General features: G+C 45.1%; 3 protein-coding genes and 1 non-coding gene across 7 annotated transcripts in view; 3 read left to right on the top strand and 1 right to left on the bottom strand.

The window, feature by feature from the left end:
• The first annotated feature begins 405 nt into the window (after positions 1-405).
• On the top strand, positions 406-5137 carry Tmem167b (transmembrane protein 167B). Of its 2 annotated transcripts, XM_036190731.1 has the most exons (4): positions 406-632; positions 2556-2738; positions 3886-3895; positions 4510-5137. In XM_036190731.1, the coding sequence occupies exons 1-4, from the start codon at positions 623-625 to the stop codon at positions 4670-4672; spliced, it is 366 nt and encodes a 121-aa protein (XP_036046624.1). In that variant the 5' UTR covers positions 406-622; the 3' UTR covers positions 4673-5137. The 2 variants fall into 2 exon arrangements, with proteins under 2 accessions (XP_036046624.1, XP_036046623.1); XM_036190730.1 differs by lacking the exon at positions 3886-3895 and having other exon boundaries at positions 426-632; positions 2556-2687; positions 4510-4660.
• Positions 5138-8622: 3485 nt separating this feature from the next.
• LOC118586474 lies at positions 8623-9036 on the top strand. The gene has a single exon (XR_004945357.1).
• An 8456-nt stretch (positions 9037-17492) lies between these two features.
• Positions 17493-26052, bottom strand: C6H1orf194 (chromosome 6 C1orf194 homolog). Its single transcript, XM_036189856.1, has 5 exons — positions 25088-26052; positions 20059-20175; positions 19199-19314; positions 18649-18773; positions 17493-18236 (listed from the first exon to the last, which is right to left on the bottom strand). Exons 1-5 carry the CDS (start codon positions 25160-25162, stop codon positions 18166-18168), a joined length of 504 nt encoding a protein of 167 aa, XP_036045749.1. The 5' UTR covers positions 25163-26052; the 3' UTR covers positions 17493-18165.
• Elapor1 (endosome-lysosome associated apoptosis and autophagy regulator 1) overlaps positions 25835-27785 on the top strand; it is an 89183-nt gene continuing 87232 nt past the window's right edge. Inside the window, exon 1 of one of the 3 annotated variants that reach the window (XM_036189854.1) lies at positions 25835-26414. In XM_036189854.1, coding sequence (XP_036045747.1) covers positions 26262-26414 — 153 coding nt within the window. In that variant the 5' untranslated portion in view covers positions 25835-26261. The remainder of the gene's footprint in view (positions 26415-27785) is intronic. The other 2 variants (XM_036189853.1, XM_036189855.1) reach the window with 2 other exon arrangements.

Raw genomic sequence — 27785 nt, 5'->3', positions numbered from 1 at the left:
AAGGTTCAACTGTCCTGACAGTGGTGCTGTTTTCAGATTGCTATTACCATAGATGAAGTGACCCTGCTGTAGTATACACACGTGAGTCACCTCTGGTGCAGTTCCTTAGACGGCCTACAGCGTGATGGAGAAAGAGAGCATAGTATGCTCTCCCAGACACACAGACACACACAGACAGACACACAGACACAGACACACACACACACACGCACACACACACACACACACACATATACAGCGCAAGTCCTCCAGCCTTTATTTTTCAAACACACGGTAGCCGTCCAGTGTGTCTAGCCAGACAGGCACAAGCTGCAAACATCTGGTTGCCATGACCACAAAGGAAGCCTCGCAGGCCACGCTCGCCTCACGCTCACGCTACGTCGGGACGCAGACACTACGCAGGTACGCAGACACTACGCGGGCAGGGTCCTTAGCTCGACGATCTGCTAATTATGTCTGACTGAGTTCGGCGTTCTTCTCTCGGCCCTTGCGCTTGCGTACTACGGCTCATCCCGTCACCGCGTCCCGGATCGGGAAGTGTCAAAGTGGGAGCCGGGATCCCCCGCCTTCGCCGCCGCTACTGCTGAACCCGGACCCTTCATCCCGGCCGGGCCCTGCCGCCATGACGAACGGTGAGGGCTGGGGGCCGGAGCGGAGGATGGCGGTAGAGGATGGGGGGGCAAACGTGGCGGGCGGGGCTAGACTGACGTGGCCGTTCCCCCGCCCCCTCCCAGCCCAGCCCCCCTGGGCCTTGGGGAGCCCCTAGCTCCTGTCTGGGATACGTTCTCCCAGGGTCCCTCTTCTCAAGTCCATCGGTGTTCCCAAGAGCTGCCTAGTGCCCACACCTGACTTTTTGGTTATTACCCTTTCTCTCTTTTCTTTCCTAGAAGTTAGTTCTGGCCACTGGGGAGGTCGGTCACCCTAGAATTGGTGCTGTTAGTCCCCAGGGAATAGAGGATGTCATCAAGTTCCCTAAAGTCTCATACTTTTGGACAGTGGGCTGCTTGAGAGGACCTAGAAACGGTATCAAACTCCCCGCTTTGCGGGCAAGGTGCATGGAGACAATCCCCAAAGTTTTTTGTTTGGTTGGTTTGGTTGTACTTGTTTGGCTTAAAGTCCTAGCTGGGTGGTTCCATCCAGAACCTCTGGCTTATGTTGCAAAGGGTGGATTTAGGAGCCGCCTTTCGTTACTGATGGAGCACTCCCCCCTTACCCCCCCCCCCGCCCGTTTATCTCACCTATTTTTTCCAAACTGCTTCTAACAATTTTATAGCCATGATTTCCAAGTTCTAGAGGAGGAATTAAGACCTTTATAGTCAGTCTTACAGCAAAAGAAGTGAGAAAGCTTTTAAGGCACTCAGGAAAGCATTTCTCCCAGACTTCCATAGACTTGACACTGAAGAGTCAAATGTCACGTCCTTGTGAAGTTTGTCATGATCTACAAGAACTTATAGGAGCAAAAGAGTAGCACATGTTGTACTGGAACTAGCTGTGAAATAGTTCCACTGGAGGAAGATAGACAGTGGAGTCCAGAACTGGCAGGAACTGGCAGACACTGGGTGTGTGTAATATCCATTGGAAGCATCCTGGGGAGTCAGTCCTATCATAGTACAGAGAATTAGAAAAGGAGCATCACCCAGAGAAAAACATACTGTCGACTAGGAAATAGAACATTCTAGTGTAGTGGATAAAATTTACCTTTATATAGTTCATTTTGCTTACCTATATAACACATAAAACAGAACTAAGAGCTTTCCATGGTATTTAAGCACCAGACACATTTTTGTTTTGTTCTTTTTGAGACTGGACTTTGTATGATGTGTGTGACACACCTCTAAGCCTGGCATGGGGAAGAGGGAGGCAGGCAGACCACACGTTTAAGGTCAGCCCTGCCTCCACAGCAGGACCCTGTCTCAAAAACAGATTTAGGACATGGCCTCCCTTTGTAGCTTAGGCTGAGCTTTGCTAATGCTGTTATTAAAGGAGTGTATCATTACAGATGCACTTTTTGGATATCAGTTTTTCCTGTCTTTTTACCCCGTATGCACACTTTGTGTTCTGGCAGGAATCTGATTTGTAATGGTGACTCATGCCTGAAGTATCAACTGAACATAGCGAAAGTGTAGCCATATGAAGCCTAACTCTTGGAATTTCCATTAAGCTTTTTGGTCTGCCCAACATGCTTTATCAACAGATGCAGATCTGAAAAACTTGGCTGAAGATTGAGCCTTCCTTCATCAGATGAGTGATTTATACCAAGAACATATGTAAATCTTTACGCTCAGACTTTCAAGATCCTTAAAGCCTCGTACAAGCACCAGTTACTCCCAAGACACTAGGTCCACACAAGTCCACGTTTTCAGTTTGTACTGAGGGCAGGCAGTGAAGTGGTAAAGGGGCTGTTTACCACCTGGGGAAGTAGTGCCAGCTGTTGGACCCTTCCTGTGGCGTGCTGGCACTGCTGTTGAGGTGACCTCAGCCCTGAGCTCTGGGCAAGCTCACCTCTCCCAAGCTAGAGCAACACCGAAGGCTTTTTCTTTTTCTTTGTGTGACAGTGTACTCCTTGGACGGGATTCTGGTGTTTGGTCTGCTCTTCGTATGCACCTGTGCCTACTTCAAGAAAGTACCTCGTCTCAAAACCTGGCTGCTCTCAGAGAAGAAGGGCGTTTGGGGCGTGTTTTACAAAGGTAAGGTCTTCTCTAGACACAGAGAGGAGATAGATCTTTCACAGCAGTGTGGTTCTCTAAACTAGAAGGCAGGGGGCTGGGGTTGTATTTGGATTCATCTTTAGTGTGTGAGTGTATGTGTGATGTGCTGTGGGTGTGTGGTTGCTGCCGTGCACACCTGGCTAGCTGGCCTGTGAGCCTCCAGGAGCTTAGAGGTGCTGAGAGTACAGATGTGTGTGACTCTGGCCAGCTCTATGTGGCTTCTGCAGCTTTAACTCAGGTCCTCATGCTTGTGTGGGAAGTGCTTTGCCAGCGTCCATTAATAATATACAATAGTCATTTCTAAAGTGGAGGGAAGAGGTGCATCTTAAATTTGCTGTTCTTTTTTTTGTTTTGTTTTTCGAGACAGGGTTTCTCTGTGTAGCTTTGCGCCTTTCCTGGAACTCACTTGGTAGCCCAGGCTGGCCTCGAACTCACAGAGATCTGCCTGGCTCTGCCTCCCGAGTGCTGGGATTACAGGAGTGCTTTGGTATTCTAGGGTTAAGTGAAAGTACAATTCCAGGTGTGGCACATGCTTATAGTCCCAGCTACTGGGGAGGTCAGGAAGCCAGCTTGGGCAACATAGTAACACTCTGTGTCCGGGGTGAGGTGGGGATATGTTACAAGTTATATAATTTTATGCTGGCCTGACATTCCTCTTAGCAAGAAGAATATTTTTCTACCTATTTTTAAAAAATGTTTTTAGATTTATTTTATTCATATGACTACTTTGTCTGCATGTATGTCTGTGCACCACAAGCATGCCTGATGCCTGAGGAAGTGGTGAGCCTCCCTGTGGGTTCTGGGAGTCTAACCCAGGTCCTTTGAAAGAACAACAGGTGCTCTTAACTACTGAGCCAACTCTCCAGCCCATCCACTAATTTTTTTTTTTAACAGAACACATTGGAATCTTAATTTTAGCTTAATGAATTCATCCATCCATCTATCTATCTATACACATTAACTTTGTTATTTTGGGCACCTTCCTCAGGAATCCTATGTAACTATTTTCTTTTCAAAGTAGGGTAAAATAAGGAGAGGCATGGTGACACATACCTATAATCCTGACCCTCAGGAGTTCAAGTCCAGCCTAGATTGCACAGTGAGCTTTTGACTCAAAAAGGGTTAGGGAGGCTAGGCATGGCAGCACACGCCTTTAATCTCAGCACTCGGGAAGCAGGGGCAGACAAGCAGGTAGTTCTCCATGAGTTCAAGGACATTCTTGTTCTGCCTACAAACCCAAGGCCAGCCGGGGCTACATAGTGATAGTCTATCAAAAAGTAAGAAGGGGCAAGGAGATAAGCAATTCATGTAGAGCCTAGAGCATAATGTACCATTTAAGAACATCTCCCCCGCCCCTCCCGTGGTGGCACACGCCTTTAATCCTAGCACCCAGGAGGCAGAGGCAGGCGGATCTCTGTGAGTTCGAGGCCAGCCTGGGCTACCAAGTGAGTCCCAGGAAAGGCACAAAAAGCTACACAGAAACCCTGTCTTGAAACACCAAAAAAAAAAAAAAAAAAAAAAAAAAAAAAAAAATTCCCAGATGCACCAGGTGGTGGTGACGCACTCCTTTGATCCCAGCACTTGAGAGGCAGAGGCAAATCTACAAGTCAAGTTCCAGGACAGCTAGGACTGACTGTTAAACAGAGAAACCCTGACCTAAAAAACAAAACAACAACAACAAAAAGATTCTCAGACTCTGGAAAGCCTTGGTTGGTTCTCTTTAGAGATTTCAGAACATGGCTTTGGAAGCAAGGGTTTTGTGAGGAGCCAGGTGTAACATCTCTTCACTTTTGTCTTCTAGCTGCTGTGATTGGGACCCGGCTGCATGCTGCTGTTGCAATTGCCTGCATTGTAATGGCCTTTTACGTCCTGTTTATCAAATGAATTCCAAAGTATCCCACTCATCAACCGCCAACCAAGGGGATAAAGATGAAGAACTTGTCGGAAACCTGGACCCAGTGTAGGAGAGTTCAGCTAAAATCATCAGTGTCCCTAAGATGACACGGCAGCATGTGCCTGCCATAGGTAGGGAAACTCATGGTCATGAACATTATTTTTACTCCAGGGGACTCCAGAAAGCCAACATTTTTTTTTATCTCTGTTTTAATCAGCCCTCAGCAGCAAGCATATATCTCCAGATAAATCATACCCCTTGGTGATATAATTATGTACCTCCTGCTTAAAAACCTGGGCTGGGTAGTAGCTCAGTAGTAGAGCATTTGCTTAGTATTGTCAAGATCCTGGGTTTGGTCCCCAACACTGAAAAAAGCAACCTGTAATTGGTCATCTGTTTTGCTCTTCAGTCCCTCATCAGAACCTTTTCACACTGAGGCTCATTACAGAAGGATGTAGCTGTGTTCAGACTTCAGGAAGGGAAGACCTTTTTGTTTTGTTTTTTCTTTTTAAGACACGATCTCTGAATAGCCCTGGCTGTCCTGGAACTCTCTCTGTAGACCAGGCTGGCCTCTAACTCAGAGATCTGCCTGCCTCTGCCTCCTGAGTGCTGGGATTAAAGGCGTACGTCAGAAGATAATTTAAGGCTTGACTTTATTGGCTAATTTGGATCTGGTGAATTGGGAGGGAGAGTGGGACTGAATGGGAAATAGGAGTTATAAAAGGCCAAGAAATGGTTTGGCTTTTGAAATGTGTTTTTCCTATGCCCGTGTGGGAGTTTAAGAGAGTATGGTTCTCAGTATAGAGAGAACAGATTGCCATGTGCTGGTAGCTTGAGGGTTTTCCCAAGAGAACCCAAGAATGTGCATTCCAGGGTTGTTGTTTTGGAGAGTAGAAGCAGTGACTGAGACAGGAAGCATTTTCTGCTCACCAGTGTCCTCAAAGAAGATTCCACCAGACCAACTGATATGTAGAAAATGAACCAACTCTTATTGTTTCCTAAAGCTTGTATAATACTTTCTAAATTACTTAGTGCTAAATACTGGTCCTCAGTTTTCAGTACCAATGCTGGGGGAAGGAACTATTGAATAAATAATTGACTAATATAGTTGAAGTTCTGGTAGAAGAGATAAGTAAATTAGTATATCAATTCATATACTAGGAATTCATCTAGTATAAGAATTTATTGTTATGAAAGTATGTATAGATGGGAATTCTGTCATGTTATAAAAGACACAAGCTTGTTCTTTAATCTGGGTTACAGCAATTTTTAGGTGTGTCTCTGAAAACTCTGACTTTTCTTCATACTGCAGTATTTCACTGTAAGACCATGAGAAATTGAAATGAGACGCGTCACTGATAGTACCATATTGGACAGCTCATAGAATCCATTAATAAAATGAGTGTTACTGAGTAAAGGGAAACGGAGCTTTCCAGCTGAGTATTCAGGGCTTTCCCATAGAGTGTGAGGACTTCTGGACAGGTGATGTTAGATAACTCAACCTTCACAGGGAAGATTTCTCCATTCCTTCCTCCTTATGTCTGTAAAAGAATCAGCTGTTAGGTGTAAAGTCTACAACAGTCTAAAAAAAGAGGAGGTCTAATATTAATAATGCACAAGGGTATACCCAGATGTTCCAATTGAGTTGTCCATCATAAAGCTTGAGTGGACAAGCGCCATGGCTCACTTGCAGGTGAAGTTAAGTCCTCTTGTCTGCACACGCTGCAAGAACAAAGGCTGCTACGCTGGTTCTGATGCATCCGAGTCTTTGATTGTAGCAGTGTAAAGCACGGCATGTGTGCACCTCTCTCCAGGAACTGCCCCATAGGGCAGATGGCAGTGAGGTTGTGCCTGAGGATTGTAAACAGGAGAGAGAAATCTGGTGGATCTGCAGAGATCCTGGGAGTGAGTTGGGGACCTGTTGACCTACCGGGTGTCCAGTGGGAAGCAGGCTCAGCACTAGTTACTTTGTATTTAATGACTTGTTTTCAGATGGGGCTGAGGGCTCCGACATGGGTGTGTAGAGCAGCTTCATTTCTTAAACAGCCTCTTTCATGGGTCCTCTTGGCCCAAATGCCCAAGTTGGTAGATTTTAAGATGTTTTCTTACCAGAATATTCCAAAAAGTACATGAAGAAGCCAATACCCTATTTCACTTCTTGACTCTTGACTTTATGTAAGCAGGTACATAGGAACCTGGTGTATTTACTATTTAGGCTGATGTGTCTCATTTTTGGCAAAGAAAAAAATGATAATTTTTTTCCTCTCGGGGAAGTTCTTTAGAGGTGGAAGTTGGAGGGTAGCAATATTGCTTCAGATTCAGGTTCATCACCACGAACCCTGCTCACCAGGGTCAAGTGAAATCAGCTCCTTTTTATAGTTGAAATACCATTTTTTATTACCATTGTTGGCACAGTCCTTGAAAATAAACCTTCTTCCCTGTGGCTGCTGTCTGCTTCGTCACGTGTATTTATTGAACTATTCCGTGCTCCCCTGGGTTCTACCCATAGCATAGCATGTTGGCTCACCTGAGTGAATATTGTCGTCTGATGAGTTCCCCACGAAGGTTACAGAAGATGTGCTGGCCAAGCTTTTCCTGGGGGAGCTGAATATGAGTCAAAAATGGTAGATCACTCCTCTAATACATTTAACCAACAGGCCCACTATTAAAGACAAAGTATTAGTGAGCTTCATTCTAAAAGGTTACCAGGTTCATCACCCAGGCCCTTAGAAAATATCTGAACCAGTGGGATTCTGGAGCATGTGATGGGCACTTTCTTCCATGTCTGTTTATTGAAGGTGCCAAAAGACTGGCATTAAGTACTAATTAAAGCTCCGGCCCAGCAATGGTGGTGCACACCTTTAATCCCAGCACTCAGGATGCAGAGGCAGGTTGATCTCTGTGAGTTCAAGGCTAGCCTGGTCTACAAAGTGAGTTCCAGGACAGCCAGAGCTGTAACACAGAGAAACCCTGTCTAAAAAAAAAAAAATTACAGTTTCAGAAATAATTTTCTACTAAGGGCTAAAATTCTTTACTTTGCCACCCTCAGCCCTTACTGTTAAAGGACAGAGAAGAGGATGAAATATTAATACACTCTATGGTGACGTAGAATAGACTAGCCTTGAACTCAGAGATCTGACCTGTTTCTGCCTCTCAGGTGCACCACCATGTCTGGCAAAAAAATCAGATCTATTTCAATGGAATAAATGTAAATGAAGGCTCAGCATCAATTTTTTGGCAGCCAGGAGACTTGAAGTGAGGCTAGGTAGATACAGTCCTACATTTCCCCATTTTAAAGATACCCTGTTTCTTTACTCAAATAGCCTTTGATTAAATGTTTGGCTCAGTGGGTAAAGGTGCCTGCTACCAAAGGGGTCAGGCTGAACTTGATTTCAGGACTCGAACGGTAGGAGGAGACAATCGACTCCTTGAAAATTGTCCTTGACCTTCACACGTGCATCATGACACATGCTCTCACTCTGCCAATACATACATGTGTTAAATGGTATTTATTGTCAGGGAGAAGACTCGCCTTGAAGAGTGTTCATATGATGCTCTTATTAGTAGTAATCCAGGGTTGCTAAGCCCATGGTAAATAAAATCATCCACATATAAATCTGAGACTAGATCATTTCATAGCTAGAAACTGGATATTTTTTAATGTAGGACAAAGAAAATATCAAAGAAAAAGTAGACAGGGATATAAACATTTACATTTTATATAAACTGATACATAGTAAAGGCTTTCTGCCTGCCTGTACTGTAATCGCAGCACCCAGAGGCTGAAGCGGAAGGACACTAGGTCGAGGCACTTAGACTTTTAAACACAACACAACAAAATCCAATTCTGTTTATGGAAATCGGTCCTTTTGTTCTGGGTCCTCCCAGCCACACGGAGGCAGAAGAGAGTGCTCTGGGCAAACATGGTGTGCGGAAGCCGCCTGACCGACCACTCTGTGGTTCCTCCCAGAATCCTTTGGGACAGGACGGAGTGTTTAAAAGAGGGTGCAACTTCCGCCTCCTCGCGAGTGGGAGCGCGGCCGGGGCAAGGACGCAGCTGTTCTGTGCGGTGCTGCGTGCATGGTGCGCGTGGGCTGAGTGTGCGCGTGGATGTGAGAGTGTGTGTGCGTGCGTGGGGCGTGCGAGGAGAGTGTGTGTGTCCGCCCCGCGCCCCTCCCCCGCCTACACCTTGATCTTATTTGATCGGGTCGTGACCCCCGCCCCGCCGGGCCGCCCCGAAATGAAAAGCAGCCCTCCTGCGAAGCCCCCTCTGCGGGGCGCTGTGCAGCGAGGCCCCCTGGGCGGTGGCAGTGCCGCGGTTCCCGAGGTCTCGGGATCGGTCCTGCGGGCCCGGCGCTCAGAAGTGATGAATTGATCAGATAGACGAGGCCGGGTCTGTCCCGGCCACTGATTACCGAGGCGATTCTGATCTGAGCCCGACCCCAGGACCCGGCCGCCTAGCCCGAGCTCTGGGGCCTCGTCTGCTGACGCGGAGAGCCAGGGTGAAAGCGCCCAGAGCAGACTTCAAGCCGCCGCCTGCAGGTGGAGGCCTTTGTTCCGGCTGCAGCTCTCTCCCCTTCCCCCTCTGTTAAAGCTGGGCTTGCTTGGTTACTTCTTTGTATTAGCAGCGTTTCACCTAGGGCTAAAAGGCACTGTGCACTGTTCAGCCTCTGCTGAGTTATGTGTCCGTTAGAGGACATAAACTTAAAAACTGCAGGATCCAGGGACTTAACTCCATATAGGGAATTAGAATGGCTTGTGTAAGAATCAAGGCTTATAGGTGGATGTTGTGTTTTGTATGAAGAAAAGGTCTCTTGTCTTTGTTTTTCAGGCTGGTGAACTTTGTAACTGAGGAGGATCTTGAATTTCTGAACTGCCTACCTCTACCTCCCGGGCTCAGATCGCAGCCAGTTTGCTAACACATTGAGCTAAAAGAAAAAAAAAAATTATGTGTGTGTATCGTGAGATTATGGGTGCTTGGTTGTATGAGGGTGGGGGTGCACATGTACAGGTACTTGTGAAGGTCTGAGGTTGACTTCAGGTCTTCCTCAGTCATTCCCCTATTTCTTTTTCTGAGGCAGATCCTCTCCCTATATGGAGCTTTGTCTTAACTAGCCATTTGTACACACACACAAATCCACAATTATAGGTGTGCCCACCGGCTTTTATGTGGATTTCCAGTCTCTGATCTTTACTCTTGAGTCAAATACATTATCCACTGAACCACTGCCCTAGCCCTAAAAATAATTTTAATTGGCATATACATTGTACTTATTTGGGGGTTACCAGTACATTTGCACATTGTGTAATGTCTACATTAGGGTCAGAGTACCTGCCTCAAATAGCGTGTCGTCCCCCCCCCCATGTGCACACGTTTTACATACAGGATAATGTTGTTGCTTGTAATCATCTCACTTTGTAATAGAACATCAGAACTTAATTCTCCCGATGGATAGCAACTGGCCAACCTTTCCCCCATCTGTCATCACTATTCTCCCTGGCCTGTGCTCATCACGTTGTGCTATCAACCTGTAGGAGAGCAGCGTGTTTAGACTCCACAGGACTAAGATTGTGTGTTTTTCTGTGCTCTTTATTCAATGTTCCCCAGTTCAGATATGTTGCATACCAGGATTCCATCCTTTCTTCATGGATGTATACTCTATTGTGCTGGCTAGTTTTATGTCAACTTCACACAAGCTAGGGTCATCTGAGGGAAAGGAAACTCAAGCTAATCTTGTGGAGGCATTTTCTCAATTGGGCATATTTTTGTTTGTTTTTTCAAGACAGGGTTTCTCTGTGTAGCTTTGGAGCCTGTCCTAGAACTCACTCTGTAGACCAGGCTGGCCTCAAACTCAGGTCCACCTGCCTCTGCCTCCCAAGTGCTGGGATTAAAGGTGTGCACCACCACCGCCCTCAATTGGGCATATTATTAATCAGTGATTGATGGAGAGGGCCCACAATGCCCACACTATTGTGGATGGGACACCTCAGGACTGGTGGTCCTGGGTTCTATAAGAAAGCAGGCTGAGTAAGTTATGAGAAGCCAGCCAGTAAGCAGCACCCTCCATGGCCTCTGTATCAGCTCCTGCCTTCAGGTTCCTGCCCTGTTTGAGTTCCTGTGTTAACTTCTTTCAGTGATGGACTACTATATGGAAGTGTAAGCCAAATAAACCCTTTCCTCCCCAAGTTGCTTTGGCCGTGGTGATTCATCAAACCAATAGAAATCCTAAGACAGTTGTGTACATATAGTACATTTTTTTCCAAGACAGGGTTTCTCTGTGTAGCTTTGGTGCCTGTTCTGGATCTCGCTCTGTAGACTGGGCTGGCTTTGAACTCAGAGATGTGCCTGGCTCTGCATCCCATGCTGGGATTAAAGGCGTGCGCCACCACTGCCTAGCCATATAATACATTTTCTGCATCACACTTGCAAACATTCTACTGTAGATGTATCCAGCTTGTTAAATAAGAAACACAGAACCGATTGCAGAGTTAAAAACCACGAGGTCAGAGCAAGAGCGGAAAACCTTACCCTTCACTGCTTCTGCCGTTCTTCCTCTCCGCAAGAGACCTACTTCTGTGCGTCCTGTCTATTCAAAAACTTTCTGTCCTGTTTTCTCATTGGTTGTAAACCCAGCCACATGACCTCACTGCCTGTTTGTACAGACCTCCAGGTCTTCTGTGGTTGCTATTGAGATTAAAGGCATGTGTCTCCATGCTGGCTGTGTCCTTGAACACACAGAGATCCGCCTAGCTCTGCCTCCCAAGTGCTGGGATTAAAGGCGTGCCCCACTACTGCTCAGCTTCCGCTCTGGCTTGCTCTGACCTCAAGGCAACTTTATTGACATACAAATAAAATCACATTTCAATACAAATAAAATATCACTATATTCTACCACTGAGCTATTCCTTTTTATTTTTAGTTTTTCTTGTATGTGTGCACAAGTGCTTGTGGGCTTGTGAAGGCCAGAGGATAGCTGTGGAAGTCATTTCTCCCCAGCATGCAGGCTCCAGGGACCAAGCTTAGGCTGCCAGGCTTGGCAGCAAGAACTGTCACCCACTGAGCCAACTCAGCCCATATATGATGTTTTCATTTATTCACTGATGGGCGTTTAAATGAATTCCATCTCTTAGCTATTGTGAATACTGCTGCCATAAACATGAGACTATGGGAGTACAGATACCTCTTCAAAATACTGATTTCATTTTCATTGATGCATGCTGGGTAGATCCTATGGTTTGGTTTGGTTTTGAGACAAGATCTCTCTACTGTAGGGCTGAAGCAGCCCTGTCCTGGCATCCCAAGAGTAGCTAGGTCTACAAGCATGCCACCAGTCCTGGCTGGTAGTTGTATTCTTTTGTTTTTTATATTTTTTGAAGCAAATCTATTATAGCCGTGGTTGTTCTGCAACTCACTACGTAAACCAAGCTGGCCTTGAACTCAGAGATGAGTCTGCCTCTACCTCCCAAGTGATGGTATTAAAGGTGTGTACCCCCAAATGATCTAATTACAAGCATGTACATTCACCACCCCTAGTTTTTATTGAGTGCTGAAAAAATCCAGGGTTTTATGCATGCTGGACAACACTCTACCAACTGAGCTACATCCCCAGACCGTTCACCAGCACTTGCCATCTATGGTTGTCTTAATCCCATCCTAACTACAGTGGGGTAATGCCTGATGGTGGACTTGATTTGCACTTCTAAGATGGTTAGTGATAATCTTTCATATACCCATTGGCCAATTGCATGTTGTGTAGTTAGAGTTTTCCTGCCTGGCCCACAATTAGGACAAATCTCTCTCACCCGCCAGGCCCATAGACACTCAGAACCAACCAAGTTAACACAGAAACTTACATTGTTTACAAACTATATGGCTGTAGCAGGCTTCTTGTTATCTACTTCTTCTATCTTAAATTAACCCATGTCTGTTAGTCTATACTTTGCCACATGGCTTGTGGCTTACCGGTGTCTTTACATGTTGCTTCTCATGGCAGCAGCTGGCAGTGTCTCTTCCCCAGCCTTCCACTTCCCAGAATTCTCTTCTCTTTTGTCTCGCCTATACTTCCTGCCTGGCCACTGACCAAACAGCATTTTATTTATACGGAGAGAAATCCACAGCACTGTTGTCCTATTACTGCTTTCTAGTGCTGTGATAAACACCATGACCAAAGCAGCTTGGCAAGGAGAGGGTTTATCTTACACTTCTAAATCACAGTACATCACTGAGGAAAGTCACAGCAAGAACTCAGGCAGAAACCTGAAGGCAGGTACTGAGCAGAGACCACTGAAGGAATGCTGTTTCCTAGCTTATTTTCCAGGCACACATTCAGCCACCTTCCTTGGACCTCTCCGGACCACCTGCCCAGAGGCGGCACTGCCTGCAATAGGCTCTGCCTTCCCATATCAATAATCAAGAAAATGCCCTACTGGTCAGGCATGGTGGCCCGTGCTTTTAATCCCACTCTCAGGAGGCAGCGAGGTGGATCACTTTGAGTTCGAGGCCAGCCTGGTCTACACAGCAAGTTCCAGGACAGTCAGAGTTACATGGTAGAGACCTCTCTCAAAAAATAAAAAAAAAAAATAAGAGCAAAGAATAAAATACCCTACAGACTTATCTACAGGCCAATCTGATGGAATCATTTTCTCAGTAAAGGTTCCGTCTTTCTAAATGATTCTAGTTTGTGTCAAGCTGACAAGAAATTAAGGGGCACATAGAGGTTTGTTTAATTTTTAAACAGGGTCTCATTCTGTAGCTCTGGCCTAGAACTCACAGAAGTCTGCTTGCCTCTGCCTCCTGAGTGCTGGGGTTAAAGTTGGGTACCTCTACAGTGGCTCCCATGTGCTTTCTTTGCTGAGAGTCAGTTGGCTGGATGTAGAGGCTTTACTGCTAGGCTTTTTATTCTGCCCCATTGGTCTAGGTATATTTATGCCAGTACATTCTGTTTCTATGGATACCTTTATAGTGTACTTTTTTTTTTTTCTTAAGACAGGGTTTCTCTGTGTAGCTTTGCACCTTTCCTGGAACTCACTCTGTAGCTCAGGCTGGCCTTGAACTCACAGAGATCCGCCTGCCTCCGCCTGTGCTGGGATTAGAGGCGTGCAGCAGCAGCACCACCACCACCACCACCACCACCACCGCCCGGCTATAGTGCATTCTTAAGAGAGGTACCATAAGCTCAAGATTTGGCTACCGAGGATGTGAGTGCATATGTGCACATATATGTGGTGGCCAGAGGCACTGTCCACTTTTTTGTTTGTTTTGTGTTGTGTTTTGTTTTGTTTTCTGTTTGTTCTCTGTGTAGTCCTGGCTATCCTGGAACTCATTCTGTAGACCAGGCCTCAAACTCAGAGATGCACCTGCCTCTGCCTTCCGAGTCTTGGAATTAAAGGCATGCACCACCACAACCTCACTTCTTTTGTTTAAAATTTATTTTTATGTGTATGAGTGTTTTGCCTGCATGTATGTCTGTGTATCACAACTATACATGGTGCCAGCAGAGTCCAGGAGAGGGTGTCAGATACCCAGGAACTGGAGTTACAGCTCTTAGCTGCCATGAGGAGGCTGGGAATCAAACCCTGGTCCTCTCTATAAGAGCGGCCATTTGCTCTTAACTGAACCAGCTCTCCAGCTCTCCCTCTCCAGCTCTTTGAATGTGAGTTCTGGGGATCAAACTCAAGTCCTTGATTTTGTAAGGCAGTTTGCTCCTGAGACATCTCATCCTTACTTGGAGTTTTTGTAGTTACATATGAATCATAGCCTTGTCTTTCCTAGGTCTGTGAAGAACATTATTAGTGTTTTGAATGGAATTGCATTGACTGTGCAGAATGCTTGCACATTTTAACAGTTGATTCTTCCAATGCATGAACACAAGATTGTGTGTGTGTGTGTGTGTGTGTGTGTGTGTGTGTGTGTATGTGTGTGTGTGTGTGTATCTGTCTGTCCTTTGCAATTTCTCTCAGTGTTTATAGTTTTCATTGTAGAGATCATTCACATCATGGTTTAAATTTATCACAAATAGGATTGCTTTCTTGACTTCTTGTTTACATAATTTCCCAATGGCATACAGCATTGCTACTGCTTTTGTTTTTTCCTGTAATGAGGATTGAACATGCCTTGTACATGCTAGGTAATTATTCTATCAATGAACTATATCCCTTACTCTTTTTATTTGAGACAAGATCTTATTAAATTTCCCAGGCTAGCCCAAACTCATTCTATAACCCAGGAAAGCCTTGGAATCATATTTCTTCTGCCTCAACCTCCTGAGTAGCTGGGATTATAGGCTTGGCTGTTGATTTTTATCCTGAAACTGTATTGAACTTACTATCACTAACAGGTTTTGGTGAAAATTTTAGGGCTATCTACCTGTAAGACCATGCCATCTGCACCAGTGATAGTTGGATTTCCTCCCCTCCAGTTCAGATGCTCTTCATTCCTCCTGGCCTTCTCTGGCTAGGACTCCAGCATCATACTGAATACGAGAGGTGAAAGTGGATGTCTTTGCCTAGTCCCAGATCTTAGAGGGAAAGCTTTCAGCTGTTCCCCATTCAGTAACGTGCTGGCTGTGGGCTTGTTACATATGGACTTAATGATGGGGTCATGTCCTTCTACACCTGAGCTCTTTTGTTTTTATCCTGGAAGGATGCTGGATTTTATCCATAACTTTTTCCATTTGATGAGATGATCATATGGGTTTTATCTTTCAGTCTGTTGATGTGCTGTACCATGTTTATTTTGTTTTCTACACATTGACCTATCATCTTTGGCATGAAACTCATTTGATCGTAGTAATGATCTTTTTATGTGCTGCTGGGTCTGGTTTGTATCTTGTTGAGCTTTGTTGCATTTTTTTTTTAATCACTGTTCTGATGCTGTAAAGAGACACATTGTAGCAGAATCTTAAAGTTCTTATTAATAAAATCAAACCTGAGCCAGGTATCGGGGTGAATGCTGAATGATCAGAGAAACAGAACAAGCCACAGCTTCCTCACGTTGCCAGTTCCTCAGCTGATCCTGTTTCCTCAGACTGGAAGCCTCTGAGTCTTCATATCTGAATGGGTCTCAGCTGAACTGCTGCTAGAAGCCTAAAAGCTTAACCAGCCAAATGCTTCTAGTTCCTGGTCTCCACGCCTTACGTACCTTTCTGTTTTCTACCATCACTCCCTGGGATTAAAGGCTCACTTTCTGGGATTAAAGGCATGAGTCACCACGCTTGGCTGTATCCTTGTGGCCTTGAGCTCACAGAGATCCAGACAAATTTCTGCCTCTGGAATGCTAGGATTAAAGGCGTGTGCTACCACTGCCTAACCTCTATGTTTAATATTGTGGCTGTTCTGTCTCTGACCCCAGATAAGTTTATTAAAGTGCACAATATTTCGGGGAACACAATACTACCACACACAATGACCAAGTCAACTTTTTTTTTTTTTTTTTTTTTTTTTTTTTTTTGAGCTGAGGATCGAACCCAGGGTCTTGTGCTTGCTAGGTAAGTGCTCTACCACTGAGCTAAATCCCCAACCCTCAAGTCAACTTTTTAAAGAAATCTTTTCATTGGAATATTGCTTACAGTTTTAGAGGGTTAGTCCACGACCATCAATGGCAGGGAGCATGGCAGCAGGCAGGCAGGCAGGCATGGTACTGGAGTATGGCTGAGAGCTTATATCAGATCCGTAAGTTAGAGGCAGACAGAGACATGAGACCTGGACTGGCGTGGGCTTTTGAAACCTCAAAGCTCAACCCCAGGGGCACAGCTTCAACAAGGCCAGACCTAATCCTTTCAAAACAGTCTGCCAACTGGGAAACATTCAAATGTATGACCCTAGCCAGGGGTGGCAGTGCACACCTTCGACCCCAGCCCATCTTCAAACCACCATAACATTCATTACAGATAGAAACCTTTCTTTTTTCCTTTGTAAAAATGTGTGTTTGTGTGTGTAATATTGTTGAAATGTGTGTGTGTGAGTGTGTTATGTTGTGTGAGTGTGTTTGTGTGTGAGTATATAAATGTATGTGTATTTTATCTGGTAGCAGGCTAATGCTGCCCTGAAAAAAATGAAATTGTGAGAATTCCTTCTTATTCAAATTTTCAGAATGTTAAGATTTTATTTTATTTGAGACAGAGCATCATACCAGAGATATCTCAGGCTATATAGCCAAGGATAACCATAAATTCCTGATATACCTTCTTCAGCCTCCCGAGTCCAGAAACTTCTTATCTGAGGAGACTGGAAGGTTTGAATATAAAGGAAATATGGTAGTTCCTGGAAGAACTTCCCTTTGTGTTTGAATTATAAATGAAGCAATAGTGTCAGATTTAATTAGAAATGGAACTTTATAGTACACATTTTTTTTTGTTTATTTAAAACACTTTTTGAGCCAGTGTCTCTATGTAGCCCAGGCTGGCTTTGAATTAGCAATTCCTCTGTCTCTACCTGCTGAGTGCTGGGATTATAGGCACATACCACTGTACATATTACATAGTACAATATTCAGAAGGTCATTGGGCCTTTTTTTTTTTTTTTTGCCCAATCTTTTTGTGACAACAGGTTCTTATGAGTGACTTGCATTGTGTGTGTGTGTGTGTGTGTGTGTGTGTGTGTGTGTGTGTGTGTGTGTGTGTGCATATTTGTGTAGATTCATATGCCTGTGTGTGTGCACCTGTGAGACCAGAGGTTAAAGTTGGGTGTCTTCCTCTGTCTCCTGTGTGCCTATTATTTGTTTATTTATTTGAGACAGGATCTCTGACAGAACCAGGAATTCAGTTGATTCAGTGAGACTGGCTGCCTAGCAAGCCCCTCAGACCTGCTTTTCTCCCCAACCATTGCCCCCATAGCACTGGAGTTACAGGCGTGTTCTGGGGATCCAAACCTCAGGTCCTTCTCATGCTTGCATGAGATAAAGTAAGCCTTTTATCCACTGAGCCATTTCCCCAGCCCCATGACTTGTAAGATTAGAAACCATGTTAACGCATCAAATTTTAGGGACCTTGAATTTTAGGGATCCCAGCATCAAGTGTTTGAACAATGCTTATGAGAACTGGCGATATATGCCACAGGCAAAGTTAACGCAGAAAAAGAGAGTTGACTTTCAGGCAGCAGAGAGTCAGAAACTGGAGGATGGGAAGGAGTAGGAGCAGGGAAAAGTGGATGACTAAACTCAGGAGGTCTAAAATCTGTTCATGCGACTTTAGCAGTTAGCTATGTGGTGCATTTAGTATCATAGTGATAACTTGCTTGTTAGAGAACAGGCCATGTCTACTTCCTGTTTCCCTGACACTTAGTGCAGATGCCACTAATGTGGCTCTGGGTGGCTGTAACTTTACAAACTTTAAACTAAATACTAGTGTCCTTTCCAAACCAGTGATCTGTCCTAAATCCTCCTGGGAAAATGACTTCCCAAGTTGCAACAGGACTTGATTCTAGAATCAGGGGTTCTTTTTCTTTTAAGAGCGGTCAAAAGTGCATGGGCAGCAGACACTTCAGGCTTCATCTTGAACAAACCTATTTAATGAAGAAGGGGCAGCCGGATGTCCCTCCATGATGAAATTAACCCAGTTCTCACCACTAGGTGGAGAAGAAGCCACCATCATTTTTTCGGGAGTAACCTCCATTGGTGGCTGCCGTGTGAGGAGACACTGTGGAGAAAAGAGAATGGGACGAGCTGGCACTTCAGACCCTTTGCCCCCCACCTCCTTTTGTAATCCTTTAATCAAATGCATTTACTGGTACCATGAGAAGATTCTTGTAAAGACGGGAAATTGGCATGTGTTGGACTGATGAAGGTTAACTAAGATCTTCATCCCCAAATTCATGTCCTATGCCTGCCCTGCTCAAAACGTCACCTAGACAAAATCTGAAAAACTGAACTCCCTAGTTATATTGTCAGCACGTCCCCTAGGAGTGTTCTAGTCGGTGACAACTTAATCTCTAATTCCCATCCTCTGTGGTCTGCGATCCTCTTCCCAGCTAGTCACCCTGAGCCCTGGTCCCTGGAGGTTCAGTGAGGCAGGAGCACCCCCCTGAGCCACCCTGTCTTCTAACCCTCACCTATGGATCCCTGGATGCTGTGGATGGATTCTTTCTTAGGGTTGATCCAGTGTCTGATGCTAGTCCAGGGAGTGATGGCGGCCGGAAGAGAGTGGAAACATTCTCCAGGAAACTGGATCTTGCTTCTGGAAAATGGTGGGAGGAGAACAGGGGAGAGTGACATCAGCCAGAAAGAAAACGAGACGGGAGATAATATCGTAAGATTTCAAGTCCAAGGCCCTGTGTACCTTCTGGAATTATCAAAGCATTTGCTTGTTTATCCGGATGAACCTAACTGGAAAGATAAACTATCCAGATGGGGATTTCTGCTCATTTTAGAAAATGAAATACAGAAATAAGGTCTAAGGATGTTGCTCGGTGGTACAGCACTTGCCTGGCATGCGTGATGTCCTAAGTTTGATCCCCAGCACATTTAAGCCAAAGACAAAAACAAACTATTGTGCCCATAAAACCCCAACTACATACTTGTTCGTATTGCCACATGTCATTTCGGCTTATGTCATTGATGGTAGCATCCTTAGGGTGGAGGGGCTCTGTCTTCAGCACTTACCCATGCTTATCCTGAATGGTCTCCTGGTGCAACAATATCTCAGTTTTGTTCTTGAATGCCCCGGTGTGGTGATCATACAAGGCTGCTAAGCGGAAATCCAGATCATCCTTTGGCATCTACAGAGGAATCAGTCCTCCAACAGTTAACTTGGCTGTTTTGTGCCTTAACCCTAGTCAGATTGTATCCAAAAGAGCAGAAATCCACCAGCATCTAACACTGTGTTGCGCATGATGGTGACTTCATAACTCTTGTCCACAGAAATGATCTCCTGTGGTTAGGCTAAGAGTGGTAAGCTGGTGACATGGAAAAATGGTCTTTGGGTTTGACAAACCTTATCTCATTTATGGTTATATTTTTTTTTTTTGCTTGTTTTTGTTTTCATTTTTCAAGACAGGGTTTCTCTATTTAGTCCTGGATATCCTAAAACTAACTCTGTAGACCAGGCTGGCCTCTAACTCAGAGAGATTGCCCCCTGCCTCTGCCTCCCAAGAGCTGGGATTAAAGGTGTGCGCCACCACCAGCCAGTTCAATCTTTGATTTACTACAGTGTGTGAGAAGAAATTTGATAAAAATGATTTGGAGCAAGCCTTGTGACTTAATAGGTTGGTTTGGGATTTGGTAAGATCTTGAACTGGAACAAAAGGAAAGATGCTGAGGCATTTCAGACTACCTTAGAAAAGGATATTAATGCCAAGTGTGCTGGCATATGCCCGTGATCTCAGTACTCAGGAGGTGGAAGTAGGAAGATTGAGAATTCTGGGCCAGTTTGGGCTAAATACTAAGTTTGGGGTCAGATTTTTTTTTTTTTTTTTGAGCCTAAAGTGGATATACAAAAGAAGTAGTATTTCAACGCCATGTACCTTGGGATCAAAAAAGCAAGCATCTCGCCTCATGGAGGTAAATGTGGGAGTTGAGTTGAGCCGACTCCAGGGTTCTTGCTGCTGAGCAAGGTGAGTTGGGTTCTTAAACGATGGTTTCTGCAAAAGAGAAAAAACGTGCAGGACTTGGTTCCAGGAGGCCTTGCTGATGCAGCACAGGCCACGTTCATCACCATGCTCCATCTGGGCCTTTCTAATACTTTGTGGGCCACATTCATCACCATGCTTCACCCCATTTTACTTGAATCTCAGAAGGACAGCCGCAAAGAGGGGTGATAACAGGGGCAGGCCTCCCTAAGCATTCTGAGTGAGACATTACTGAAGTGGGCCGGCAAAACAGGAGAAGCTGGTGGATCAGGACATTGAGAGGAGAGGAGAGGGCTCAGGGAACAGAGCAGAAAGACGATATGTTCATGTTTAGAAGTCCCAGGTTTGCAGAAAAGATGAAACTTCTAATTAACAGAAAACTGGAAGAGTGTGGTGGCGAGCTGGAAACAATTAAGACAGATGGAGTTGTCCACATGCAGAAGTAGTTGAAGCGTGCAGAAAAAGAGCCTGACCGGAAGGGTCTATGGGGACAGTGTTTTCACTCAGACAATGGGAGACAAAGTAAGTGTGGTGTCTAGGTGAGAAAAAAGGCTGTGCAGGAAAGGATAAGTCATGGAAAGGAATGTCAGAAAAAGCTCCATGAACACTACTCAGTTCTATAGACATCCCAAACATAAGTGAGAACACAAAGTTAGTGGTTCTTGTATATGAAATTGACCATTTTCACCACCGTATCCTCAGTTCCAAGCATGCTGACCTAATACACATAAAACTATACCCTGATCAAACCATTGACTAATTCTAGTAACCATCTAGCCTCCTCTCCCTCCAGGTAGCAAAGTACTGTGTGACTCAACTCAGTTCAATCTTCGTTGAACAGTAGGATTAGGCAAATATGTAAGATATGTACACACAGTACAAACATAGGCTCAGCTATCCCTGCTGCGGCCCTGAGCAGCTCAGCCACTTTCCTCAAAGGCCACACAAGACTCACTACCTCCTCTACTGGCACAAGGGGATTGCCTTTCATTAAGGCTGGGTGGCAGAGGTAGGTGGATCTTTGTAAATTTGAAGCTAGCCTAGTCTACAGTACGAGTTTCAGGACAGCCAGGGCAACACAGAGAAACCTTGCCTTGAAGAAACCAAAAATGAAAGAAAGAAAGGAAGGAAGGAAGGAAGGAAGGAAGGAAGAAACAAAGAAAGAAACAAAGAAAGAAAGAAAAGAAAGAAAGAAAGAGAAAGAAAGAAAGAAAGAAAAGAAAGAAAGAAAGAAAGAAAGAAAACCAACTGTCAGTCACTGGGGCCAGACCTTCTTCCTTTGGTCACAAGGAACAGTCCTTCACTCAGAAGGAAGTGTCTCTGACCCAGCCCTTCCCTGTTCTTTGGACTTGTACCATTCCCCATGCCCTCATCTGGCCCAAACATCTCTACCATCCCTTTATCAAGGTATGTCTGCCACATTGTCACCATCTCCACAGATCCACACTTCTGCAAGGGTCCACAGTTACTGTCTCCCCTTCTCCAACCTTCAAGTCTCCAACCCTTTGTCATCTGGCCTCTCTTCCAGTGCCCACTGAAACTGGCCTGGCTCTTGAGCAGCAACCTCTGTGGCTACTAGAAAGATCTTTGCCAGCCCTGACCTTATTTGATTCCTGAGACTTCTGGCATTGTAACTCTGAATCCCCACAAATACTGCTCCATCTTATGGGGCCAACTCCTCTGGTTTAACTTTGGTCTCTGGCTATTACACCTTCTTTCTCAGCTCAGACTTTCCTCTGCTTCTGATAGTGTTCCTTCTTGTTTTGTTAGCTCCCAGACATACATCTTCAAGCCCAACCTCTCAAGCCTGCCTACCACAAAATCATTTAAAGATTTCACAGGCACCACAGAAACACCCACATGATTGATGCCAACATCTCTCTGCCCAAACCTGCTTCCTTTGGATGCTCTATCTCAGTGATGGTGCCAATTAAGCCCTCAGAAACTCAGGAGGAGTCTATCTTATAGTTATCCATTTTCTTTGGCCCATATTGAGTTATCAAATCCCACTGCTCTATCCCTTTCATCCTTCTCAAACATCCATCTTCTCGCCGTGCCTCTGCTGTCCAGTACCCTGCTTCAGGATTGCTGCACCTGTTTCCAATCGAGCCATTTCTGCCTCACTCCATTGTACCCAGTCCACTTCTGTGTGGGTTTTTAAGAGCCAGAAGAGCCTGTATTCGTTGATCACCAATTCTGTGACAGTCTCTGTACATTAGCAAATACAATCTTTTATTATCAGCACGCACTAACCATATCAAACAGGCTTCATCTTATTTTTTGTACCTCCATGAAACTCTGACCATATTTGTCCCCCATTATCCTCTCTTGTTCCTTTTCCAAACAGCCCCCTCTCTATTTTCATGTCCCTTTCCCCACTGCTGTGTTGGGGATCAGACTCATGCTGGGCAAGTGTTCTACCACGCATCTACTCCAGTCTCATGTCTTTAATTTTAAACTAGATTACACATGTCACATCCGCCTTTCTGAATCTGCCTTGTCTCCCTTGTTATGTTGCACCCATCTCCCTGAAACTAGAACTGTTCTTTATGACTGGACGGCCGGAAGTTTTTGTGCATCCTGCCTGGTCCCATAGCCGCTTATAAAATAATCACTCAGAGGCTTATATTAATTATAAATGTTTGGCCGATGGTGCAGACTTATTGCTGACTAGCTCTTACACTTAAATTAACCCATAATTCTTATCTATGTTTAGCCATGTGGCTTGGTACCTTTTCTCAAAATGACATTTTCACGCTGCTTCCTCTGCATCTGGCTGGCGACTCCTGACTCCGCCCTCCTTCTTCCCAGCATTCTCAGTTTGGCTTTCCCACCTAACTTCCTGCCCACTACCAGTGAATCGGTGTTTTATTAAACCAATTCAAGTGACAATCTTTACAGTGTACAAGAGCATTATCCCACAGCATTTTCCCAAATACCCGGCAGCTGCTCCTTAAATAATTGACTCAGAGGGTTAATATTATTTAAGAAGGGGCTGCCGGGTATTTGAGAACAGGTAGACAGGACTTCCACCTACATATCACAATTTCTTTACCCATCCAAGTGGACAGTACCCAGACTGATTCTTTAACTTGGGTATTGTGAATATCAGCTTCATAGTAAACGTGCATAGGCAACTATCTGCTGATTTGATTCCTTTAGGTAACTGGGAGTACCGCAGCAAGCTGTCTTGAGACTCTAAATTTTGCTTTCGCTATGGCTACACTATACTCTATTCACATAATAATCAAGGATAGAACGAAAGTACATTTCTATCAACAATGACATACTTACAACTAACTTGTGGAGCTGAGCGTATTTTACTCTAAAGACCAGTCCTATAAATGTTAATGGCATCCCCCATCGATGAAGTTTACCCACATAGTTTTGTTTTTTAGGACAGTGTCTCATATAATTTAGGCTAGTTTTGAACTTGCTATGTAGCTAAGGCTATAGGCCCTCCATTTTGCTTATACTCATTTAACACACATTTGCTGAAAGACATGCACATAGCTGTGTGTGATTTCTAACATCGTGACACTCCAGTGCTTGAAATCCCATGATTCCATTCCCAGCACCTCCAGGCTGATTTCTAGCCCGCTAACACAATGCTCACAACACTCAGCCACCAAGGTCTGGTCTCTGGCACCCATCGCCCCGTGTCTTCTATTTCACACCAACATTTAGCTTTTCTGGATTTTTCGGTTCCCCAGGCCACTCTGCCTCTCCTTCCCAGGCATATGCACACCTACTGCTTCTTTTCCTAAGTATCTGATTTTTTCTTTACACACACACACACACACACACACACACCCCTTTCATCTGTCCCAGCTAACTTATCTAGATGCACTCACCTCTGAGAAACCCTCCTTCAAGTTCCTATTCTCAAGACATTCTACCTGTGACTCTTTATAATACATGTGCCACTGTGGGAAGCACATTTTTGTGTTTGTTTGCTTTTTTGTTTGGAAACAGGTTCTCATAGCTCAGGCAGGCTTAGAATTCCTGGTTCTTCTGCCTTGACCTCCCAAGTGCTGGAATTACAGGCATATGCTTGGCTTGTCTAAGCATTTTTACTGATGCTATTGCTAGCCTGTCTTCCTTACTAAGTTAACTGGACTATATCTAATTTTAGACTGTGTGCCCTCAGTGTTTAGCAGAGTGTCTGGCATATAAATAACAAATATTGACTAAAAGAAAGTGCTTTCATATTGTTATCAAGCTCAAATTACCACTTAATTCACTTTGCGGTGCGTGCAGCTCTTCAAATATCCCAAACACTTATACTAGGAAAAACATGGTTTGTATCTCCAGAGTACTGAACCCAAATTAAACACACACATAGACAGATGTGTTCCTGCATCAACCAGAGGACGGAGATATTGTGAAGGCTTGCTTGAAGTATGACCTGGCATCTTTCAGAGCATTCTTTTCTAGTTCACACCTCATCTGTCTTTGGCGTACAGACTTCAAAACAAGAAAAAAAATGATAGCCGGGCTCATGCCTTTAATCCCAGCATTCGGGAGGCAGAGCCAGGCGGATCTTTGTGAGTTCAAGGCCAGCCTGGGCTACCAAGTGAGTTCCAGGAAAGGCTCCAAAACTACACAGAGAAATCCTGTCTAGAAAAAAACAAAACGAAACAAACAAACAAACAAAAAGCCACACACACACACACAAAGGTCACTTGGTGGAACCCAGCTTTCCCATCACTTGCACTAGTCACTGCTTTGATGGACCTTATTCTACAGTAGAGTTCACTTCCCTCTGCTCAAAACCACTTCTGAAACGTTAGCAGACCCAAATAGCGGGCCAAGGAGGCAGGCAGAAAACAGTTTTCTCTGGCATTCGGTGGTCTCACCAGAGTTGGGTTACCAGGAGTCTATTGGAGACTCCACTGGGAATTTGCTGAGGAAACTTCAGTACCTTAGAAGCCCGCAGACTTCCCAAGTCTTCTTCACTTAAGGTAGGGTGCGAGAAAGATTCCTGAGAGTGAGGCATACTTAAAGGCCCAAAGTCTCTGGCTTAGTCCCAGGAGATTAGCGCAGCCGCAGCACGACCTGTCTCGTACAGGATCCCCTGTCCCAATTGTTTGGAACGCCCAGTTTTTGGTTGCCAGGCAACTACCCCTCCATTTATGACAGAGATGTATTTCCTTCGAGAGATGCGCCACCTGGCGGTTCAACTCAGAAGGCTCCTTGGGAGGAGGCTGTCGTGAACACTGAGGAAAGGAGACCTGGATGAGCACTCTGGAGCCCTAGTTGGAAAAGGCTGGCCTCCCAACAGCTTGGGAGTCCCGCAAAAGCTGACGAAAGAAGTCCCTTAGGATGACCCAGGGGTTTCCTTCTCACCCTCACCTAAAAGAAAGCGTCTCCATTTTCAAAGCAATGAGAGTCCGAGAATGTCAAAACCCCCACGCTCTCACGAAAACGGTCGGTTAGGTCACTCTCCTTGCTGTTTAACTATGCAGACGTCAGGCTTGCTCATCGACCCGACTGTAAAAACATGGATGGATTTGGCCGGGTAGAAGGATGGAAGTAGCTTTTGCAGTTAGTGCTGGGGCCACTCTAGGAGACGATCCCTCGAAGGTAGTGGTGACGTATGTCTTCCCTTTATCATTTCACATGCCACGTTTACAAAATAAGAGATGCTTAGAAACAACCCCTGGCCAGAAAGAGCAATAGGGGCGAAATGAACTGCTGCGGATGGTTGGAGGGTTCTTCTACCGCGTGCTTTACGTAAGCGAGCCTGTTGGGCTAGCTGCAAACCCTGGCGCGCGAACTCCCACGCCGCGCGCCAGCGGTGGCGGCTGCCATGGAGACCAGCAGGTGAGCGGCAGAGGCCCGCGTGGTCCCTGCCCCACCCGTGCTGAGCGAAGAGGATGCGGTTGTCAAGGCGACGTGGATAGGAGGAGGAGAGGACCGAGGGAGGAGGAAGGATGGGCGGCCTTGGCGTAGCCGCAGGGAGGTGACTGAAGCGAGTCCAGCCCCTTGCATCCTCCCCCTGTGTACCTCCCTCCTCTTTTTTTTTCCTCCTTCTGCCAGCATAAGCAGCTACCGCAGCACCTGAGCCGCCACAGCCGCTGGCTCAGGACAGCGCTATGGCTGAGCCTGGTCTCAACCCTCATCCCTCTGCCAGAGGCGGAGGAAGCACTGAAAGGCGCACATCTCGGCTTATGTGGCTGCTGCTCTGGGCTGGGACCACCGTTCAGGTGACCCTAGGAACCGGACCCGAGCTTCACGCCTGCAAAGAGGTACTGTCCACTCCACCCCCTTGACCTGATCTCACTTTGGTAAAAAAAAAAAAAAAAAAAAAAAAAAGCTTACCTCCAGATGGAGACCTTGGGGATCCAGGCATAGTTTTAGGGGCCACAGAGTTCAAATTTCTCTAGGGATGAGAAGTAGGGGCTGAGGGGGGCAGGGAAGCAGGTTGGCGTTGTCATGGGGGAGGCCAGCCCATTGGAGGACTCTTAAAATAGATCACCCTCACAAGCACTCAGCTCTGGCTCAGCAAGTAAGGTCCGAAGGAGTCGTCCCCAGAAAGAAAGAAAGGGGACAGGTGAAATTACCTAAAAAGTGGTCGATCACACGGAGAGGCCAAACAGAAAGAGGAAAGGCTAAGAGTGAAGTTGGGAAAGGCAGGAGACTGGAGTCGGAGCCTTGAGGTTTGAGGGTGGGAAGCTCGGGAGAGTGCCTTCTGGTGTTAACACCCAATTGCCCTCCAGCTGCTGACAGTGGGCCTGCTCTTCCTGTTCCCTGCATGCTTTTTCAGTGTTTGGCATGTCCCACCTTTGAATTCTTTAACGTGTTTTCTCCCACCCTCTCTTCTGAACTTCTGCTAACATATGCCATAAGTCTTTTTCAAGGTGTCTCTAAAACGTTAGCAACATAATTTCAGACAGTAGGCAGTGAATGTCTTAAAAAAAAAAAAAAAAAAAAAAAAAAGACTTTTTTGAAAAAAATTTTTTGGGGGCATATGACATTAGGAATAGCAAAATTTAATAGTTTCTGTACTAGTGAAATAATATTTGGTTTGTACTCGAAGTGACTTAAAAACATATGGTAGAAGCAACAATAAAATATTTACAAGAGCTATATTGGGGGAGGCAGAATAAAATTTATCTATGCAAAATGTGAGAGATTTGAATACCTGTTAAAAGACTAACATTGTAGGAGTAATGCTAAATGTCAAACCCAGCTAAAGTTTTGAGGGGTTAAAACAGTCCTTTTTAGTCACCAATGTTAATTAACAATGCTGATTCAGTTCCTTGAGGAGAAGTATTATTATGTAGAGGTGCTAAGCACTAGCCTGTCTACAACATAACACATCATGAAAGAACCAAGGGGATTTTTATACGAATAAAGTTTGACTTAAAAGATTAATTAATATTCCAAGTGACCCATTGGGATGGAGAGATGGCTCAGTGATTAAGAGAACTTGCTGCTTTTGCAGAGGATCTGGGTTCGGTTTCCAGTTCCAGGGGATGTGACATCATCCTCTCTTGGTCTCTGAGGGCACTGCTTGCATATGGTACACTCATAGACATAAAATTAAAAAAAATTTTTTTAAATGAAGTGACCCCAATGGCTGGGATGTAACTATAAGGATTATTTTAACCTCTCAA

This window comes from Onychomys torridus, chromosome 6, assembly GCF_903995425.1.
Source record: "Onychomys torridus chromosome 6, mOncTor1.1, whole genome shotgun sequence".
NCBI classification, from domain to species: Eukaryota; Metazoa; Chordata; class Mammalia; order Rodentia; family Cricetidae; genus Onychomys; species Onychomys torridus.
This window is presented reverse-complemented; position numbering and strand designations above follow the sequence as displayed.